This window comes from Folsomia candida, unplaced genomic scaffold, assembly GCF_002217175.1.
Source record: "Folsomia candida strain VU population unplaced genomic scaffold, ASM221717v1 Fcan01_Sc034, whole genome shotgun sequence".
Taxonomy (NCBI): domain Eukaryota; kingdom Metazoa; phylum Arthropoda; class Collembola; order Entomobryomorpha; family Isotomidae; genus Folsomia; species Folsomia candida.
In genome coordinates, this window is record NW_019091226.1 from 1386873 (window position 1) to 1410372 (window position 23500).

A 23500-nucleotide genomic window follows, 5' to 3' on the forward strand; every position below is an offset into this window, starting at 1 on the left:
AAGTATGCAAAGATGGCGCACATTATAAAATGCTATTTACTAGATTAACCCACTTGTAACTTTATGACATGCCCTCAAATTAACTTATTTTTCTAGAATATGTAGTTATGTAACTAATCTGAAATAATTGTCTTTACTTGATTTGACAGTGTGTTTATTTATGCAATAAAGTGTGGACCAAAATAGTAAAAAAAATCTTCCCAAAACTTCATTTAACATCTATTTCAAAAATACTGTGAAAATAAATTCATTAAAGTATATTATACATAGAGGAAATTTATTTTGTAATTATTAAGTTTTTTTTTTATTTCTTTAAGAGTTGACTGAGGGCATGTATATTTTTAACACAATCTGTCCATGGAAACTTGGCTTCCAGAAAGCATGCAAGCATACAATGCACAAATATATCCAGACAAATGTACAGACATATGTATGCATATGCATTCTTATAAAATGCCCCTTACTGTGTGGTTATGAACGAAAGAACCCTTCCGTCACCTCTTACCCGCAGGATGACTTTGTCCAGGAAAAACTCTCCAATTCTAAGAACTCAACTCTATATTTTTACCCAATCGATCAGATCGCTGCGAAAAATAGACCCTCTAAATATTAATAGATTGACATACGTATACATATGTACATATACGTATGTCTAAAAGTATCTGGATCAACAAAATGGGCTAAAACGGGCTAAAATTAATACATTGTGACAATAGGAAATAGAATTAGGTTAAAAAAGTTGAAGGGTATAAGTTTAAGGACAAAATTGAAACATCTCTCAGTCCACGTTGACCTATCGTGACATCAACATTTGCATTAGCAATTACACAACAATAAAAATCTTTACAATCTATCCAAACATCAAAAAATTAAAAATTTTACGAAAGATAATATTACGAAATAATTTTTAATTTGTGCAATACATACATAAATCATGGACAAAATGGAGACCTCCGAACTTCAGGTAGGAACAAATCTTTATTTTACTGATTAAATTAATTACGATAAATAGGCATTGAGGGTATTCATGATTGTTTCGTATCGTAAATTAATTCATGAAGGTTACCAGGTTTTGTTAGCGTCGTGAAATTTTGTTATGAAAATTGCACTGCTAAGGATACGATTTTTTTTAGGTTACCAAGCTTGACTCCTTGTTTTGTCTTCGTAAAATATTTTACGCTGCACTAATATTTAATTTACACGACATGTACATATTTAGCAGAAAATTTTGAATAACCTAATTTTAACGAAGGACATTCATTAATAATTTTTTTTTCTAGATCAAGGACGAGCTATATGAAGAATTCAGTTGGAATTTTAAAATTCCGAAGCGCTCCAGAATTCAGGACAATATAAGTCGAGTTACCAATTCAGGATTTATCTTTCCTAATTTGAAATTCAGCAGGGGATTCCTCTCGACAATGGATCATACTTTGTAAGTCTTTTAATAAACATTGAGGATATTCACGTTTCGTTCGCATCCTTAGTTTTTACATTTAAGAAAATAAGTTATAAGGGTTACAAAATTTTGTAAAGCGTCGTAAGCATACCTATTTAGACAATTGTAAATACCCTTATTAGCTCACCCTGCGTAGCACGGGAGCTATTGAATTCCTCTTGTCCATCCGTCCGTCCGTCTGTATGTTAACGACCTTTTTGCATCAATTGATGCTAATTAAGCAGCCCCTTGACCATTATTGGATACGTTAGGCGCACCATTGGTATTAAACAAACCGAATCAAATTTTTTAACAAGTTAATAGCACAGTTGATATCTAACAATCGGGAACACAAAATGATGCGAAATAATTGGAGGCAGGGACGCAAAACGCACCAATAGTGCAGAATATCCGGGAGAAATGATCATACAATTTTGACATAAATTTTTCAAAATTATCATCGTTGATAGGTAATTCTGCACCTGTGTGGTACAATTTTTGGACTCTTCTCGATGCGTAATAATTATTGATCTATTTTGTTTAATTTTTCTGCACCATTGGTGCAACATTGCATAAAAATTATTGATCCACTTTGTTGGATTTTTCTGCACCATTGGTGCATAATTGCAAAAAATTATGCACCTATTTTGTTGCATTTTTCTGCACCTTTGGGGCAAGTTATAACCAAATCATTATTACAGGGTGAGCTACTTCTAACGTTACTACGGTTTATTAAAATACGCTTTGAGGGATTTTACGTTAAATTTGTAACTACGTAAGGTTTGTAAACTGGTTTGTAAACACTTTTTACTAAAAAAAAGGTATCGTAGCCGTTAACCCATTGCAACCTTGATGATTTCAACCGAAAATTCAATAATCATCGGACACGGATATTATATAAGATTTTTTTCCTTACAAACCAAAAACATGCGTTTGTATGAAATATGCAATTTTCATAAAATTTCGTAAGCAAAAATTCCTTAAAAATGTGTAAAAAAAAGTTCGTAAGGCTTACACACTTTACCAAGTCGCAACTAGCAAAAACTTTGACATGAGTTCTCTTTTTAATTCGCATGGTTATATGCATGTATTTCAGAGTATAGATTTTCCACCATTATGTATTTTGTAATTTAGCTATGCTTCATTAAAAAAATTAGCATGCTCATTTACATATGTAAAAGTAAAATTGGCATACTTACCTCAATTCCAGGAGCGTCGGGATTTATCCGGATCAAATAAACGCGTCTTTGTACCTTCCATTCCAACCAAACAAATTTCTCGAGTTACGTACCTGCCGTTTGGAGCTATTTTCGTCGACATCGCCCACCCCACTTCGTCCCGTATACAGCACCCGGCTAAGCTATACCGTTGACCCCGTGCCCATCGGGGACAAATTGTTCCACCGCTACGCCGCCGTTTGGAATTCGGAATCACCTTGGGACGATGCAGTGGACGCGTTGAGGCTGAAACATGGAATCGTGTATCACGAACGTGAGTGAAATTGATATTTACAAAAATCCATATTTATTACCTCATAAGCACACTCTTAGCAATCTAATCTTCAGGTGGTATAGTATGCGGGTTTTGAGTTTGAATTGTTACGTCTCAACTTTCCCTTCTTCCATATATTCAAATGGGGATTTTGAAACCTCATCATCTCCGTGAGTTTTTTGCAATATGCAGATTTTAATGCACCTAAAAATCGATAATTTTCAGGTTTACAAAGTTAGGCTATTGTGATTTTGATTCATTTCTTCCACGAGAAAATAAATATGAAATAGACGAAAAATAATCAGTAAAACTTAAATATTTTCTCATGGAAGAAAAAAATCAAAATCACAATAGCCTAGCTTTGTAAACCTAAAAATTATCGATTTTTAGGTGCATTAAAATCTTCATATTGCAAACAACTCACGAAGATAATGAGGTTTCAAAATCGCCATTTGAATATATGGAAGAAGGGAAAGTTGAGACGTAACAATTCAAACTCAAAATCCGCATACTATACCACCTTAAATGATACCAAGTGGTATTCATCAATATTTCACGCTAGCAATAAGTAATGCCTTGTAGTCTAACGAGGGAACCTTTTATAGTGCCCGGAGCTCCCAGCATATCCACTATGTACATTAGACGCAGTTTTTAATACTAGTCCTATGATGTGACAAAATCTCCGTGTCAAAATGACATTTGGTCAAGTGGTGACGAATTTAGTGACGCGCCGAACGGTCACTTTCTCGCATGATTTCGCGCGGAACGGTCACACGTCCCCGCTTATCTCACTGAAATCTCAATTCATTTATTCACCGATGAGACTGGCATCTAATTTAACTATGTATATTTACAATATGTATGATTATAATTTATTTACTATTTACAAGTTTTCAATATTGTTTTTTCCTTTCAAATATCTGTGTTGGAGTTTAAAAACTATGCGGAAAAATACAGCAACTTCTTATGAATTTAAACAAGTAGAGGGATTTGTTCTTCAAAAAATGCGCGTGAACATTTTGTAACTTTTAAATTCGAACAGAAAAAAATATTGATGAGTAGTAAATTGTAATTCTATTTTAAATATAGCTAAATTAAGTACCAGTGCGCTCAGTGAGTAAATGAGTTAAGAATTCAGTAGCAAAATGAGGAGCGTGTGGCAAAAAGTAGCTGCGCTATTGAAATCATGCGAGAAAGTGACCGTTCGGCGTGTCACTAAAATCGTCACCGCTTGACCAAATGTCATTTTGACACGGAGATTTTGTCACATCATAGGACTAGTATTAAAAACTGCGTCTAATGTATATGGTGGATATGCTGGGAGCTCCGGGCACTATAAGAGGTTCCCTCGTAAATACGATTTAACTCCGTGGGTGACAAAGCGTCACCCACACCCACGTACAAAAATTGTATGTATGCAGGTGCTTTAGTCAGCTATTTTTTGATAATAATTACTTAAGGTGAGGATTTGTCACCAGTGGAAAATGATTCAAACACCTATGAACCAAACACACGTGACATTGTTTTTTTTAAATTCAGCATGTTTATTATCTAAAAACCAGATTGTTTTACACGAAAATATTGAATTTTTTAATACAGGCGTCTGTTTTTGTACATAAGATTTTGACTAAGTTTCCGCTGGTGATGAAAAATCTTTACCCAAAAATTGTGCAATATGACTCCACTGTGGGTGACGATTTATCTTGAAATTATTTAATTATTCAGTATTAAAGCTTTATCGTATTGGTAGCAAATTTTTACAGACCGTGTAATTTTAATACCAAGCTTTAATACCGAGAAATCAATACCTGCCTGACTAAACCAGATTTCTAACGATGTGGGAATATATGTATTATGAATTTCGAATATATTATGTACTAACTGAATATTTTTTTTCAAAATGATCAGGCGGAGAGGTTACTCCCTATGCGAATGCAGACCTCCCCATGAAACTGCAGCTTCGTGTGGACGGCGACGATGCAAATTTTGGCGGGTTTGATAACATGTTCTTATCACGAAAAGAGTCTGATGTTATGTTCATTTGCGATGAGAATGTCGAACTTCCCGCGCATCGCTTCCTCCTCTGCAGTAAGTTGCTTACTTCATTTCCTACGAATAAGATAATTCGATACCAATATTACACTAGTGCGGATCGTTAGCAAAGAAAATCAAAGTTTGCATGCTCCCAAAAAAATTGGCACAAAAATTCATTTACATACGAACTTCTTAACAAGGCTACTATTTAGTTTGCATTTGTTCCACATGTTCGCATCGCAAAAAAATCTGAGATAAAACTAGTCTTTGAGATGCGCAAATTCGCAAATGATTTTTCAGGCTATTTTTTGCGAACTTCGTTTTTTTTTGGATGAATTTACTAACGATAATGAAGACCCCCCATTTTCATGCAAACATATGTAAATTGTGTGCAATTATTTATCAATTTTGCAGGTAAGAGCACTGTATTCAAAAGAATGTTTGCACACGACATGAAGGAGGCGAAAGGAGGAAAAATAATCGTGGACGACATTTCTGCCCCAGTTTTGAAGGAATTTTTACGCTTTTTGTACTGCCGGGAGGTTAACTCGACGGAGGATGATCACCTCCTGATGGAGGAATTGTTCAAGGTCGCGGAAAAGTATGATGTTCCGAAGCTGAAATATATTTGCGAGAAGAGTCTCGTCGAAAATGTGGGTGTGGAAAATGCTACGGAAATGTATTGTTTGGGAGACATTTACAACGGAGACGTTTTGAAGGAGCAGGCGCTCAGGGTTATGATCAGGTGAGTTATGCAATACAAATTTAAATTCATGCAAAGTTTATAAATTATTGGGCGACAAATTCATCATAACGTTGTTACATGTGAGTATTTATTCAGGATGATATAGTCCAATGAAGCAATTCACGCAGTTTTTGCTAACTTTGTAAAATCCGTTATTTCTGTAAACTTATGAACTTTAGGAAAATTTGACAAACATTTCGAAGAAAAATTAACTCCCAAATTATTGTAATGTTACTCACAAGGGACACTCACGACCTGTCGTTTGAGTCCAGGGTACCCACTATGTTTTTTAGAATCTACTAGGACCCCAGATGAAGGATTCATTCATATTTCCGTGTGAAACTCATATTTGGCCCAATGGCGTGGCGCCAAACTTAAAAATTTGCATTTTCGACCAATTTCAAACCCCCATAACTTTTGCAGTTTATGTCGGATTTTTAAAATTTTATGCTTAAAATGATCAGAAAAGTCGAAATTTTAGAGAAAAAAAATAAAAATAAAAAAATTTTAATTTTTGAGATATTTGTAGCATTTTTTCGACGAACCCGAAATTTCGAAATTTTGCGAAAAGTTAAAAGCGATAATTTTGGAAAAAATTTCATAGAATACGAAAGTTGAACTCCTTGTCATGATTGTTGCCAAAAATTTTGAAAATCCGTCCAGGATTTCTAAAGTTACGGCGGTTTTAAAATGAAAAACCATCAAATTTGGCGAATTTGGCGTCACGCCATGGCGCCAAATATGAGTTTTACACGGAAATATGAATGAAGCCTTCATCTGGGGTCCTAGTAGATTCTAAAAAACATAGTGGGTCCCCTGGACTCAAACGACAGGTCGTGAGTGTCCCTTGTCAGATCAAGGGAGTCTCTTTATTTTTTAATAGTTTCCATAATAATTTTACAAAACGTAATAATAATTTGCATAATAATTTTACAAAACGATTTTACGAGTCGCCAATGACTGCGTGTATTGTTTCAAAATGCATTTACATATGCATTTATTTATACTCGAGGGATTTGAATATTTAATGACTTTTAAAATCTGTGCTTTGCGACAAGCTAATAATTTGATGACTTGTGTTTTTTGCAGAAATAAGGACCGAATATTTCCAGATGCAGCGACAATGAAGGAATTTTTGGACCTATATCCTGGCGTTGTTTTTAAGTTGTTACAAAATTAGCGACATATGAACTTATGGATTTAACGGTTTAACGATTCAACGATTCACTAAATTTGCTTTAAACAAATTGAACTGCATGTGCATGCAAAAAAAATCAAAACCAAAAATACGCATTGACCCGAAACCGATTGACATCGACTCACAACCAGAAAATATTTTGTAAAAATATTTCGAAAGACAACTTGTAAGACGACAATAATTGAATTGCACGGAGTTTTAGTAAAAAAAAACCGAAGAAAAAGTTTGCTTTAAGTATTAATCAACATTTAGAATGCTACCTGCCATTAATCATCAAGACATGCAGGAGAAGATGTGAAATTTTTTGAATGACTAACTTCAGTGACATCATTATTTTCATACAGAATGTCAACATAGTATTTTTATTTGCTTATTTTTTATTAAGAAAAAATTATGTTGAATTTCAGAGACAAAATTTATTTAGGTCTGTAATACAAGTTTACAAATTTTTCTCATTGAAAAAATTTTCCACTTTAGCGTGACATTTGGACCACGCTGTATATGCATGATACGTATTTATTAATCTTAAGTATGCTCATATTTATGTAGGTAGCCAGTAAATTACAAAATATGGTACATAAATCATCAATGATTTTTACAGTTCTGAATTAAATTAAATTATTTACTCCTCATGATTTGATTCCAATCGAAGAAGAATATAGAACAACCCTTTCCTAACCTAACTTAAGATATGACGTACATATAAAATTTATACTACAAATGTGCAAATTCGCCTAATTACAAAAATCTGATATTCCCCCTAGTTCGTAGTTTAGATATTAAACAAAGAATAAAATTTCCTAGTTGATCAAGCCGAATAATATTCAGATCAATTGGCATTATGCAAATGAAAGTGCTTATACGTACATATTAAATGAACAGGTTGTAGGAAAAATGTGAGCTAATTAAGCTAAGCTAATTAATTTTGCCTTATTTGCATCGTGCGAAAAAATTTATCCTGGTTGATGTATGTATACATATGTAGCAATAAAACGATTGAATACGCAACGTCATTACGGGGGATTCATTTATGCATATATTTGAATTCCTTAGCTATTACAAAACACTAGAGATACTATCGTCGTTGAGGGTAAAATACGTGCTACATGATTTTTTGACCGTCTCATCCCGCACTGGGTACAATCCATTTAGGAAATAAGCGCATATTGTACATACATACCTTTAACGAGGATATTGTCAATACGGTACTCTCCTCAATCTTTTTTACACTTCTAAAAATTAGGTCAAAAACTACTGTTCATTTATTAAGCTAGTAACGTTTTAGATGCACTACATAAATTTCCTCGTTAGACATACAATAGACAAATTTACTTGGGAAAGCTTACACATTTGTTTCGAATTCTTATTAAGTTCAAGCTGCATTCAAAATTTTAAAAATTGTGTACATATTTATATATTTAACACAAACATATTTATGGTCGTAGCATTTACATGCGGGGAATTTTAGACTGAAACTATATTACATTATACAATTAATAATGGATTTCTCAATATTTGAATTGATTTTAATATCAATTATGAATATCGGACATAATTATTATTTTACAAGAAGGTATTCATATTTATCCACATATTTATGTATCACTTTTTTATGTGTAACTTGTATGTCAATAGTTACATTTTGATTTTATGTAGCCTGCTGTCAGTACGGTACAATTTTATTTTGTATTTATTAACTAGTGGTCACAACGCAACTGACGACCTCATGACAGAGGTTAAAGCCACCGATTGTACTCCGCTGCCGCCGCTGGAAAACCTGATTTCATATCCTTATAACATTGACGTGCAGCGCCGAAAAATGGAGCACGAACTTGCTCCTGTATGGAGCAAGTTTGTCAACCTTGCCCTCTGCATCATTAACCCCATACGATCCGAGGATGGAGGAATCATTCAAAATCGTATCAACCAAGTAGCAATAAATTATCTGACTAGAAAAGATGACCATTGGTCAAATTACACGTCTAATAGTACACATAAAAATACTTAATTGCTTTAAATGTAGCAATTCTTATGAAAAAAATATTGTCTAATCATGTTCTAAATATTACACGATTTCAGGAAAAACGGCATTTCATACATCTTCCCGTGCTCCCTCAGCTAATACTGTAACTCACACGACACAAACTTCCGGCAGATGCCTCTCGTACGAATGGGACTGTTCGTTCTACTCGCGTTGTCTCGAGAAATCTATTCCATGCGGGAAAGACGGCTACGCAACCGGATTTGGGGATAAATATTGTACCAAATTTGTTAAAAATTTGTCAAAATTTTCTCCAATGGGGCAAACGTGGATGTTTAGGACAATGTCATGCTTACAAAGGACCCTTGAACCAATCGCTAATGGAGAAGTTTCCATGAATTGCAGTCAAATTGCGGAATTTGCGTACACTTCGCATCCAGATTGTTATGCCGTTTCAACCCCAGGAGGGGTATGTCTACTTCCCTTCACAGATTGGGTTGAACTCGTCGGAAGTATTGAGATTAATGTTTTAGTGGTAAAACAGATGGTTATTACGACTATATTTTGTGGAAAAGTGTATTATGGGAAGATTATGGCTACTATGAAAACTGTTTATGCGTCATTGAACAGTAAATTGATTTGATTACTTAATTGATTGCTTAATATGTGTGTAAATATGTATGTGCGAACTTCTGTAGATGTAGCACGTAATAAACAAGTTCTTATAAGTATATACATACTGGGCCCACTGTAACTGTAAGTGGCTGTTTTCTTCGAAACCGACAGAGATAATGAAAATCTGATGATTGCATTGGATTCCCCGTGCGATTTTGCATAAGTACCATAAATCAGTTTTTTACTATTTGCAATGCAAATTCGCATGGAAAATGTTGAATGGAAGCGGGCGGCGAAAATTTTTCATTACAAAAATGGGGAGAGAAATGGCGAATTTTAAAAGTGTGGCAGGAATCGAACGAGCCGTATAATTTAGCCCAACAGACTATAAAGACGTTCATGGGGACGGGGTGGACTAACAACAGTCGAAGAAAAAATTTTTGAAATCCTACAAGGACCACACCCATCATGAAGGCGCTGAAGGATGGAATCCGAAGAAATTCACGAAATTCCAACGGAAACCAACCTCACAGCTGCCAGTGTAGAAGCAGATTATTCAATGAGTGCTTAAATTGAACCTTAGACTTAGGACTTTGAAATGTGGTACTTGCCACATGCCGACCATCCCCCAAAGGGAAACCACATTAAAGAAACCCAGGAGTGACTTCAAGCGGTACGCTCAGAAAAAGTGACGAGGATTCTATTTACAGATGAGGAGATTTTCACATAGGAAAAATATTTTAACAAGCGAGTTGGCCTTATCTACGCCAAATCTGTCAGAGACATCCCCCAATATAGACAGAAGGTCAGAAAGCCACATTATCCAAGCTTTGTGATGATTTTGGCAGGTGGGACCTAATTGGGGCAATTTCTCTACATTTTGTTGAAAATGGGGGGAAGGTGGGGGGATCAAATTTCTTAAAATACGTTTTCGAGTCCGCGGTACATCCCCTAAGTGAGATCCAATTCATTGAAGTCGACTGGACCTTGCAGTAGGACTAGGAATCAGCTTATAGTGCAAAAAATGACCCAAGCGTGGGTAAAAAACAAAATTCCGAACTTTTCCTCCTCTCGGAAATGGTAATTCTACTTTCTGGATTTGAATCTCCGGATTATGAAAAATGGTCAAAGTTAGGGGCAAATGTGTGTTCTAAGCCTCGTAGAAGTGTAGAGATCGGAAAAAAATTTTTGACCACGGAATGGAACACTTTGCCCAGGAATTAGTGCGTGCTTCAGCGGAGAACTGCAGGCGGTTTCCTCAGCGCTGCATTAATGGCAGGGGAGGAAATTTCGAAAACTAAAAATTGTTTTCTACTCAGAAATTAACTGGCTTTCGGTTAAAATTAACTCGAAATTCGTAACATAAAAACTGTTGAAGCCACAGGGTTTCATTTCACTTACAGTTTCAGTGGGCCACCTAGTAACTTACTTATAATTTATATAATTTACTGATAAATCGATAAATAAAATCAATATTCTTAAATCTGCTCACGCTCTTAGAAAATTGGTAGTAAATCATTACTGACTCGATTTCACCAGATATATGAAAAATGTGTGAAACGGTTATGTTGTAGCAACGAAGAATATACCACTCAGAAACAAACTAATACAAATCTGGTAGAAATTTATTACCAGAACAATGCCATGTAGAAGGATGTGACTATGAATCTATGTACCAGAATTTTTAACACTGCGTAATTTCACTTTCCTTACCTAAGCTCACCCGTAGTTTGTGGGGTAATTTTTACATTTACTTTTACTGGCGTACCTAATAGATATACATAAATGTGTCCAAGGTGGTACCGAATGGATACACAAGCTGCACCTACGTGTAAATTGTGTGTAAATGTAAACTGCCAAAGGTGTTTACAGTTTGAAAGTCACTGAATACTTATCCTTATTTCGGTAATTGTACTTTTTATAAACTAATTTATACAGTCTAGAAAAATCGATTTAATTCGAATGGCAAAGATTGCTCCAATATCACGAAGATTCTTGACGCCATGCAGCCAAATTCTTAACCACTCCAAAATAATTTCCCTCCATCCCAAAGCAACTTCAAGGAATATCACAACACAAAGACCTGCCGCAATACTCAATATGAAAAATACCGTAAGAATGTTAGAATTCAGTTGCTGCTGGGAAAATGTTTCCTCCCCCTCCTCCAAATTCCCCCAGTCGTTTGAATCTGAATTATAAAGTCTTCCCAAAACCGGTAAAACCCACCTTCAACGAGTCTAACAATCTTGTCCTTAAATGCTTCACTTATATCGCCCCACTTTTGAATCCTTATGTAAACCCTTCTAGAAAAAGCTGTATCAATACTTTTTACGTACGGTTTCCTGTTTAACTGTGAACTTGTTCCGCCCAAAATCTTAAGCATGTAGCTCTTTGAATTTAAGTAAACAGACGGTGCGACTACTGCGGTTTTATCACATTTCCCCGCAATGTCGGAAATCAGAGAGGCATTCAGGACTTCAGATATTCCCGCCATCCTGCCAAGTTCACTAGTCTCAAACTCTTGCTCTGTTTGTTTGAGCAGGTTGTAATTATCCTTATAGAACAAAGTCCAATTCAAACCCTCACAAGACAATGATCCAACATCCCAGGATTTAACCAATGTTTTCCGAGCGGCACACAAACGGTGATTTCTAAGCGTACTAAGGGCTCCACGAAGTTTTTTCGACAGGGTGCCCACCCAAATTATATACCGCATTGACATATTTATATCTAACTCACTCAATCCCCACCGAAACGTCATCAGTGTTTGGGGTATGATAAACTTGTATCTGTCTTCGCTAATGGGAATGCTGTATAGTCGAAATCCTTTTTCAACCAAGTGATCAAACATCCTTGGCGGGTCTGATACCAGTGGTGCGGTTGTGTCTTCGGTCACTATGCTTGTGTAAATATTTACCACCACGAAGGTCATCAATGCCCATAGAATGAGTAGTTTCTCAGACGCGGGACTTTGAAACATTGAGCTGCAACGTGGAACTAGACCTCCCACCGATGAGAAATCCAACATCAAGCAGAGCGGTACAGGTCGCGTAAGCCATTTTAGGCCAACTAAGGGCCAAATATTTAGTGTAATTCTGCCCAATAAGGAGGACAGTTATTGCAAGACAGCAACACGTTAAACTGTACCAAACTGAGGCATCTAATGGTCTCACATAACCCCAATAGTCAACCCGACCTTGACTTAAGGATGAACACGTGACGAATGAGAATGACCAATTGCCTATTAAAATGAAAGAAATACGCGCTATATCCGAATCTGTGGAGAGGCTAAATGCCATCGTCATGTCTACATTATGACTTATTTTAATTCTATTCGAATCCTCAGATGCGTTAGTTTCCAGAGTTAGCATGTGAGTCAATACCCCGTTAATCGAGTCTTGCATTGAGTAGCTTTTCATGCCAGTGAAGGATTTAAGGAAATCTTGACGTTTCCAATTAAACCCGACTTTCAAATTGTCTGGTCGTACTAACTTCTTGCACTCTGCAATAATACGGTACAAATCTATGTTTTCGGCTAATTTAGCATTTTTGCAAAACAGCGTGACATTTGGTTCAATAAAATAACTATTATTTTTGCTCTTCTCACACGAAATTTGAATGAACAAAATTATTGGCTGTCTAAAAATAGTCCCGATGTAAACCCTAGAACGGGTCCCGATGGCACTACTGTTGCCAAAAATTGCAATCATTCCAGCATAAAAGTAGGAATAGTATCTATTTCGACCCTTTCTGTTCCAGTGGGTGTGAAGCGTTGGTGACCTTGAATGCTTCGAACTATACCAGACGACAGTATCGTATTCGTCAGATAAATCGGACTTCACGATTATGACGTAGATGAGACAGGTGGGCCCTGCATGAAGTGAACGAAATATGGGGTCAATGGGTTGAATCAGAATATTCTCCTTGGTCGGGTTAGAACTGAAATTAGAAACTTAAATACTTGAGCAATTAATATTAAGAAATTGCAGAATAAATGTGTAAAAATTTAAGATTGCTCACTTTTTTTCAGAGCGTTTCACCGGAATGTATTTGCTTAGCTGGTACGGCCTCAGTATATTCGATGATTACCGGAAAAAATCACCTGGAAAAAATCACCTCAGAAAATATCTCCTGGAAAGAATCTCCAATGGAAAGAATCACCTATGTAAAAAATCACCCATGGAAAGAATCACCAGTGGAAAAAATCACCATTGGACAAAATCCCCAAATTAAAAAATTGGCATTTATTGTGATTAATATAAAAACAACTGACCAAAAAATATTTACAAATCTGTAGTTTTTGCAATTCCACGAAGATAAGATGGGGTATCTCGCCGTTCCGGGTAACTCTCCACCAATTTTTTAAGCTTTATGGCCAGTTGGCTCCACTTTTTCCGACCCTTATCAGTATTCTCAATATCAACCATTGTCATCTTAACATCCGTTAAACTCTGCTGCTTCAGCAACCCATCTATCAACTTGTACAATGTTGGATGATGAACGGAAAGTAAGCCAGCAAAACCTCTATGAAATCCCTCACATATATTGTTTGTCTTAGGGAGACTTTGCAATAAAGAATCATAGCAATTCCAGAGTTTGATTTCAAAGAGTGGTTTCTTCCTTTCTCCTCTGCGATTAAATGAGCCAATCCATGTCGTTGAAAAATACTCCAAATACTCATCTAGCACAGTCTCGTTGTCCTTAAAAAATCTGGATTTCTCCATTTCTTGATATGCAGATTCAACATCTTGTGGTGGCAGAAAAGCAAGAGCAATTAGCTGCCGAATGTTGAGAGAGAAGTCTGAATCCATGTTAACTTTTGCCAACAATTCCGAGTTTCTCTTAATGTGGCGAAAATTACACTGGGCGTAGTGGAAAAAGCAACCACGCAGTACTGCACCCGGGTACACGGTTGAAAATGCATTGATTGCTGCCGTAATCATACATAATTACGTAATCAGACATAACCGTTGTGGGGGCAAGCCCGGATTTTAGAGTTCCGAGAGCATTGAGGACGGATCGGTATGTTTCCGACTTCCGATTTGGAGTAAGTACATAAACAAGCGGAAGTCCAACGTAGTTGTCATTTATTTTCTTTGTACCATGTATAATATATAATTGGTCAAAAAGGGAAGGGGACGTTCTAAACGTACCGTCTGCAAACCAGTGTTCACTTTGCTGCAAAAATTCCAAATTTCTATCCGTAGTGAAAATGAGGAAACGGTCCTTCTTTTTGTATGGCGGATGTGATGCACTATCATATTTCAAAAATAGCTCCCCAGTAGATGTTTTAAAATGACTAGCCAATGTGTCTGGAATTTCTTCTCTGGAGAAAACTTTATTTGGTAAGGTAGAATCTACACGAGCGTTGCGAATAGTTCTTCGGATAGATTCCAACTTCGGAAGAGAGTCTTGGCTCGATTGTGGCATTTGTTGCATCTCTATTGCAATCAACGAGCTTGTGGTGTCACTGCTGGATTTAGCTGCAGATTTAAGTCTCCACTGATGATATTTGGCATCGACTGCCCCCTGGTCACCAGCGTGATTATGCTTGCTGAATTCGGCGATTTCCTCGTTAATTATTTTTTTATAGGACATGCTGAGATGGATCCTTCCATGACAATTGGTCTTGTATTGGCAACAGCGAAGAATTTGCTTATTGCTTCCAGTGACATGGAAATTGTATATGAATCCTTTGTAAGCTGCGACATATTTCCCTTTGTTAGATGGAAATACTTTCAGTCCTGGAGTCTGCGTCTCAATTTCTGATGGTGGTGGCTGTTCCATTTCCATATTCTATAGTTATATTTCATTTAATAAAAAATGCTTAAAATCAGATTTGAAAGTTTTTTGGTCTTACCAACAGAATGATTATAACGGAATAAAAATGCTATTATTATTACAGTTGTGTGTGCTGCGATGAGAGAGTACAGAATGGCAAAACTGGCATTGCCTAGGCCTAATAGAGTGAAAAAATGAACCTTCCAGGAATTTAACAAACTATGGTCACTCGTTTTTTATACACTTGACAGTAAATGTCAAATTGTTTAATTTGGAATTTGGGGATTCTTTCCGATGGTGATTTTTTCAATTGGTGATTTTTTCCAATGGTGATTTTTACATAGGTGATTATATCCATAGGATATTCTTTCCGGGATATATTGTCTGAGGTGATTTTTTCCGGGTGATTTTTTCCGGTTACCATATTCGATGGAACGTGAAAATTGTTGAAGAAAGAAATGCCCAAGTAGCACGAGGTGGAAAACGAGTTTATCTTGTCATCAAAATTCACTATTTCGTAAAGATTTCGAGACAAGCATATTCTGATAATGTAAAGGTGCATAATGATTTTACGTACAATGGCGGCCATGTCACCAAATTGGAGCAAGAAAACGAGTTAAGTTTTTGCAGATATGTGAGTAAATAATTTGGAGAATGTATATATTTTAAGGACGACTTGGTTGCTGGGTCACGGTTGAAAGCTTAAAAGTATTAATGTCTTTAAGCAATTCGATGAAATACTCGCAATCACTTTTTGCAATTAAACACGAGAATATATTTTAATTATTGTGAAAGTCTGTCATATCACCTTAGCACCTTCTTTCTGACGCATACTTACATATACATATTATGTATGTGTGTGTGCAAAAACATGCGTGTCATGCAATACTGATTGTCTAATGGTTAAAGACAATTTTCGAACTTACTTAAGTAGGTTATATGAAATTTCACTTGAACAATATATAACAAAGTGGTATTGATAAGTAACTCCCTGCAGGAATAGCCGGGTATTAAAGTTTTATCATATCGGTGGCAAATTTTTATTGGCCGGTACAGGTTCAATAAAAAGCGGTAGCAATTGTTATACCGAGAAGTCAATACTTGCCTGACTACGTTATTGTGCTGACAACTACAACTTTTCGGCTTGACTTTTCTGCTTGAAATCAGAAATAAGAACAAAGGATTAAGAAGTAGATGTATGTACGTATTCAAACGACATGCCCAGGGCAATATATACATAAAGATGTTTTCTAAACGTTTACATAAATGTCATTATTTCTTACAGCCTTAAAATTTGATCCTGTATTTATCATCCAACAAGCAGTCAGTAACATATTAAAATATATCAAATATAATTTACAATGTATTATATAAATAGCCATTATACATATATAAATTTATTTTGCGAAGAATACTTAGGGTTCAAAGGGATCTGAAGTTTGCATTATGTTTCTCTCGTTAAATACATATTTACATAATTCAAAGAGCAAGATATATAAATCTTACATCTAAGATTACCTTATTAAATTGTCTAATATGTAGATGGTGGAAAGCACAGAGGAGTATTAGAGAAGGGGATTTCGTAGCAGAAACTGGTTTTATTCCCGTTCTTCCCGTCCAGTTAAGCATCTTCCTGAATCGACATGTTGACGAAGGGAATTACACTAAATGTCTCCAAGATATAAAATTTTATAGCAAAATTAATTGTGAAACAACGAAGCAAATATTGTATACATCCACAGAAGGGAACTGCTGCAATTTTGATAGGGTATTTACATATGTATGTGTGTATTTTAATACATACGATAACTCCATACGATACATAACACTAACAATAAAAGGATGTGCATTGTACATAAATTATAGTTTTCCTGTTCAGGTAGCATGTGTACCGGGGAAATATACAATATTATTTGCATATGTATGTATGTATTTAGTTACTTACATATTGATGTATGTATTTATGTACGTACATACGTTCTAAATAACTGGGACGCAAATTGTCACCCGCGGAGGTATTTAGTAGAGTGCCCTAATTCTCGGTTAGAGACCATTATGTTTCTCACCAACGGGAGGTAGGCTGCCAAGTCGATAATAAACTGTTTCAAAACAAGCCTCGCAATGCCTAATTTGGACGATGTCGCAGCATTAAGGATAGTTTCTGGCAGAAAATCCTACTCTAACAAGGTGATCTTGGACGGGGTGGACATCACGGTGGAGAAAGGAACAATGTACGTAAGATTTTGCACAAAGAATTTCTAATGATTGAGCGATAATACTATTATTCCTATTATCATAATAGGGTTATTCAAGTCCGAATATACAACAGTTTGAAATAACTAAACCACCATCTAAAATTTCTAATCTTTTGGAATACTCGAAGAACTACTATTCTCAACTGAAGGCACTCACCGTTCGGAATTTGACTATCTATTTGAGATATCCTTTGTGAGTTTCGTCTAAATTATGGTATTTACACGTTCAGTAGTTCATATCGCTACTTGTCATAATTTAGGTTACCATCGAGCCAGATTATCTGCGTCTTGGTGAATATCTACTTTGCTTTGCATATGGCTGGGTATGATCCTGTTGGGCTCAGCTTGGGGACAATAACAGATCATTCTTGCGACACAAGGGCCAACCAAACTCCGACTGCTAGAATGAACGAAGATTTGTATGCCTGTAAATTTCTGAACATTTTAGAAAAGTCTCAGATTAATTTGGTGACTGAATTTGCGTGCAAAAAACGTCAATGTGCAAAACCAATCTTTTTTCATAAAGGTGCCCATGCAGACTGTACTCGACGCGGTACAAGCCGTTAAATCGGGGAGTATCTCCGGCTATTTAAAATTCCCTGTAAATTTTACGGAAATCATGTTGAAACGGTTTGTCTGGAATATTAATGCCGATGAGGAAATCATAAATGGATCATATATTTCGATCCGATTAGACAATTCAGGTTTATGTAGAAAATTGTAAATTATTTATTTTGGACTATACTTTAATCAAGAAATTAATGACGGAGGGATTTATATTAATGTATTTTTACAGAATACATGACCTCCTACTTTGTTACGAAGTCATTGTATGAATCCATGCAAAAGTTGATGACAGAAATTGTGACAGAGTATGGAATTGATGAACGCACCGTCACACTACCCTTTTCGGTATTTAATACTTAAAAAAACATTTTAATTTTTAGAATTTTAGATTAAATTTATTTTTTTAGTTTAACGCCGTTTATGGAAACATGTCCGACACGTGGAACACATTTCTTGTACCAATGTTACTACTATTGTAAATTACAATTCCAAATTATTTATTTAGAGTGCATCATTTATCACATGCTAATGTCGCAAATTATTACAGCATGTGGACCATCTTGTCAGTAACGATGGGATTCTTTCACGTTACGGACACCTGTGATGGCACATTAGCCCGAACGATGGCAACAGGAGTCGACTTTCACAAAGTTCTCCTTTCCTATTACATTGCCGACATTCCGTTAACCATAATTCAGGCGGGATTGTTCGTCTCGGCCGTCTGGTGGGATCGGGGCGACCAAATCCAAGGAAGATTGGCATTAATCGGACTCGTCTTCTATCTCGTTCGGATTGTGTATATCGCGTTTTATCTTATGCTTGCGTCCATGAAAATCTCAACGAAGGATACGATTATGGTGGCAATTGCTGCGCTGCAGATTTTCCTATATGCTACAGGTAATTTGTGGAGTATACTTAGGTACGTAATTATGAAAATTATGGTTCAAGTAATTAATTACACTGCTTAGGTGTTTACTTGTGTCTCGAAGCGAGACAGAATTTGAGCTGAGCATAAATGGAAAATCGCGTTAATAAAATGTCCGTCGATTCTTTCGACTAAAAATTTAGAAACAATTGAAACGTTTAAGATCAATATATGTATTTATTAGATACGATGTTTCAAACTTTCTTTATGGGAAATTTTGAACACCCTTTGTCAACCTAGAACTATCGGTTCGTGTCACTTATACATAGCAAGAAGTTCCTCGAAGTAGTATTTGTATGACAAAATGAACAAAATTAATTTTCGTATTATTTTCCAGATACATTTTGGCCGATCGAGTCGGTCGTTTGGTGGTACCGATACTTCTGCTTCTGCCTCCCGCTCACCTTTCCGATCCGTGTGTTACGTTGTATCATGATTAGAGGGTGGGGCATAACGCACCCGAACGTGTTTCTCAATGGGGTCTGTGTCCCGATACTTGGCATAATTGTGCTAACAATTTCAACTTTTCAGCTTGAAAAGAGAATTAAAAAGAAATGAGCAAAGTTTGATTTTCTAGAGACGAAAGTTTTTACATGCATAGCTTATCAGGAGACCAAGTTTTTGCACTTATACTTATTTGTTTGCTATCTGAATGTTTATGTATGTAGTCAGTAAATTATAAATTATAAAAATACAGTACTCACGCATGTATGTGTATAAACCAATAGCTTATTTATGAACTGCTTAGTTTAACTAATTAATTGGTTTCTTGGTCATAAATTCGTTCTAATCGGAATTGCTCAAACCCTTGTCACAGGGTTCGGAAAAACCCGGGGTTTTACTCTGAAAACAACTACCCCGGGGTTTTACTGGGTTTTACTGGGTTTCACTGGGTTTTACTGGGTTTTACTCAATGTTTGGGGTGAAGTAATAAAACTTACAATGTTACGTCAATTTGTTAAACTAGTGAATTTTATCAACATTTATCAAAAAACTTCAATTCAAAATGCCAGGAACACAAGAAAAATACGAATTCGATCAAACTCCAAGTTAAGCTGTAAATTATGATTTTTAGGTCATAAACAAAAATTCGAAATAAATATAGAAATTTACGGAATATTAATCAGAGTACTTAATTCGAGTTAGATATGCACCTACAAACTGATTCTATTGATTTATCTATTTGAATTTTAGATAAAACTTAGTAAAACCCGAGTAAAACCCAGTAAAACCCCAGCAAACCCCCTTTAACATAGTAAAACCCGCTGGGTTTTACTGATTTGCGACCCAGTAAAACCCAGTAAAACCCCAAAACCCCAAACCCAGTAAAAACCGGGGTCGGAATACCCTGCCTTGTCAACCTTGAATTATGATACACAAATGAGTAAATTCTCCTACTTGTAAAAGAATGAAATTTCCTGTAATTTTTATATACTTATGTCATTGATAAGCAAGGCATCAAATTTACTACCTGCTCAACTTGGATAATTTTCAGATCCATGCATGCAAATATGCACATGCAACAATGTATGTATGTAGTTATGTTAAACAAATGTGGAATGATTATATATATATGTATAACAAATAAATTAATACGCATTACATATTTACATTGTGAGAAAAAAGATATCGTTGACGCAATAGAACGATTAAACGGATAGGGCCAATGCTAGGGATTTGTTTTCAGCATACTGTATTTAGAATACTGGATATTCCACGCTCGTCAATCTTTTCATAATATCGTTAATTATTGAAGAAACAGTCAGTCATTAAATGACGACTATGTAGAACTACTACAAATCTAACTTTTTATGTGTGTATGTACATATGTAGATCCATTGGGCAATCGAAGAGCGTTTTAAAAGAAGTTGATTAAATTTATTTAAGTGTGCATTGTTATTTTATGACTTGGTAAGCATATGTACATATGCAAATACATACTTACGTACATTTCACACAAAAACATATCGGTACATACATCATGTACCGATACATATGGTAGAATTGCATATTTGTTATATTTATTTGCATATTTGTTGGTTATGCAATTCTCAGTTCAGGTGATGTACATACACATTCATATTTCCATATGCACAATGTTATTTAGATAATTGATCTAGATTCTCCTTTCGTCTTCAATTTATCAGTATAATTATCCAGCAAGTTCTCTTTTTGAATTATGCTCAGCTAGGAATTACCCTGCATGTTATCCGATGCAGCAATGAATACCTCATTATGATCTCAAAGAGTTGTACATACAGTTAGCATCATCTTGCACCTAATAAACTGCTCATTTCTTACTTACAATGGAGGTCTCCCAACGTATGCTCACAGATTTGGACCAAAGTAGTGTCAATCGATCACAAATCTAATTAATATGAAATTTGCAAAAGACACTATCTGCCAATGCGCAGGTTTCGCGGAGATATTTGCATCAACAGAGGACAAAACGGGCCGTAAAATCGGCGAATTTTTCACTCCCATTTTCCTCACTAGGTCAATGACTCGCTTCTCATTCTTCGCTTCTCGTTTCTCATGCCCGAAAGTTTTCCAATGCGTACATTATTTTTGAAATGATCATTTAATTTGTGCATTACTAATTAACTTATCTTAATTAATATTAAATAATTACAAAAAATGGACTCTATTCATTTTTAGCAGCAGTATTTTCATTTCATTGAAGGAATAAACATTACTTGACAATAATTTCATTGGTTTCTTAAAACAAATAATTTCTAGTTTATTATTGAAGAGGAAACAAATTTTTATTGTGCACTAATTGTAATAGGTGCACTTTTCACAGTTAATTATGTGGTATTGATGATAAAATTCATCGTAACACAAGATTTTGTGACACCAAGTGCACTCTATAAATGCATCATTATTGCAATCGACGGAGGAGCACTTGCTCGCATGGAAGGAAAAGCACATGTCTTTGACATTTCGAAAATCAGGTTTTTCCGATCCGATCCAAATTCCACTTGAAAACCAACAATACCTAACCATCTCCTTTAAGGCTAGAGCGGATAAGAGGAAATGTGCCAGTGAGTGCATTTTAATGATGCCATTTCTAGGGACTAATTCGGATGGATGCTAATATTCATTAAGGAGTTCATATGCAGAAAATTGTTTCACTAAATACTTAAGCTGGCGATGAAAATATGTATCCAAAGGCTGGCATAATGGGGTTTGCTTTCCGATACTTTTCATAATTGTGGTAACAATTACCACATTCCTGGTTGAGAAGAGAAATAATAAACAATAATTAATATACACATTCAAAACTGCATATATACCCAGCACGGTACGAGGCCGTTTGAATAAATATGTCTTCTAATTATTAAAATTATATTCGGGGTAAAATACATGTCATTAAGCCTACATAAGGTTTATAATTATAATTGAATATATGTAATTGAAAGTTTATTCATTGACAATATAAAACTCAATATAATGATTTGAATTTCTCACCAAAGTTTTTGCATATATGAATGTACATATGTATGTATGTATGTGCAGTGCATACATACATATTTACGTATTTGCACGATTTTAATGAGCATCACTGCTTCAATTCTTTAAATCAATCAAACGTGTATGTTTATAAACGGTACAATCAAAGATAACGTTCCTCCAACTGAATCATAAAATTTTTTTGTTGAAAAGAAATCGCCATAAAGAAAACAACAATCGTAAACAATGTTATGGTGCGAACATTAAAAGAAGAGTACAATTTTTGAGTATTTGTCAACCATTATCTTTCCTCGGTGACCTCGAAGGGCAATAGTTTGACATAAGTTTCGCGATTAATTGAGCTTTACCTGAAAGTGAGAAATTGATCGTAGTTTTCCGATTACTTGAACCCGAACGAGGTCACTGAGGAGGGATGAAGGTTGACAAGTACTCAAAAATTGTGCTCTTCACCAGGTTGTATCTTTTTCTATTAGCTTTATTGCTTGTGAAAGGGTTTTTATGAATATGTATGTGTTCATTGGTCAACTATACAAATCGAATTATTTCCCATTCCTCTTGAGCAATATTAGAGATATTGTTTGATTAATGCAAAAATTTTGCAAAACGAGCGGGGTCCCTTTCTCGACAAAGTTCGAGCCAAACCGGATCTTGAGCACGTTACAAGCTCGGAGCTGGCTCCTCATCAGTTTCGACGTACGTGGGTGTTTTATTATTAATTTTCAAAATGTATGTTCCACACTGTTTCTGACCAAACTTTTGATGAAATAACAAACTTCAAATACTTTTAGAATGCTGTGATTTTTTTCAGTTCTGTAGGTTAACATTAACACTAGCAATAACTCATTAAAATTTACCTCGAAAATATGCCAAAATTTACGACTTGATTTCATTATCATCCGAAAACCGTTTTCCCCTGATGTTTTTCTTTAAGTTTCGAAACGAATAATAATCACTAAGGGACAAGTCGGGACTGCACGGGGCGTGGTTTGTGCAGGT

At 35.5% G+C, this 23500-nt stretch overlaps 2 protein-coding genes across 2 annotated transcripts; both read left to right on the top strand.

Annotated features, from left to right (window-relative positions):
• The first annotated feature begins 481 nt into the window (after nucleotides 1-481).
• On the top strand, nucleotides 482-7919 carry LOC118439393. Its single transcript, XM_035860651.1, has 6 exons — nucleotides 482-964; nucleotides 1281-1435; nucleotides 2649-2929; nucleotides 4838-5017; nucleotides 5378-5708; nucleotides 6798-7919. Exons 1-6 carry the CDS (start codon nucleotides 935-937, stop codon nucleotides 6886-6888), a joined length of 1068 nt encoding a protein of 355 aa, XP_035716544.1. The 5' UTR covers nucleotides 482-934; the 3' UTR covers nucleotides 6889-7919.
• A 9485-nt stretch (nucleotides 7920-17404) lies between these two features.
• On the top strand, nucleotides 17405-19114 carry LOC110860762 (ABC transporter G family member 23). The gene is made up of 8 exons (XM_022109859.1): nucleotides 17405-17518; nucleotides 17586-17731; nucleotides 17799-18006; nucleotides 18065-18242; nucleotides 18335-18450; nucleotides 18513-18580; nucleotides 18653-19002; nucleotides 19074-19114. The coding sequence occupies exons 1-8, from the start codon at nucleotides 17405-17407 to the stop codon at nucleotides 19112-19114; spliced, it is 1221 nt and encodes a 406-aa protein (XP_021965551.1).
• Nucleotides 19115-23500: the final 4386 nt, after the last annotated feature.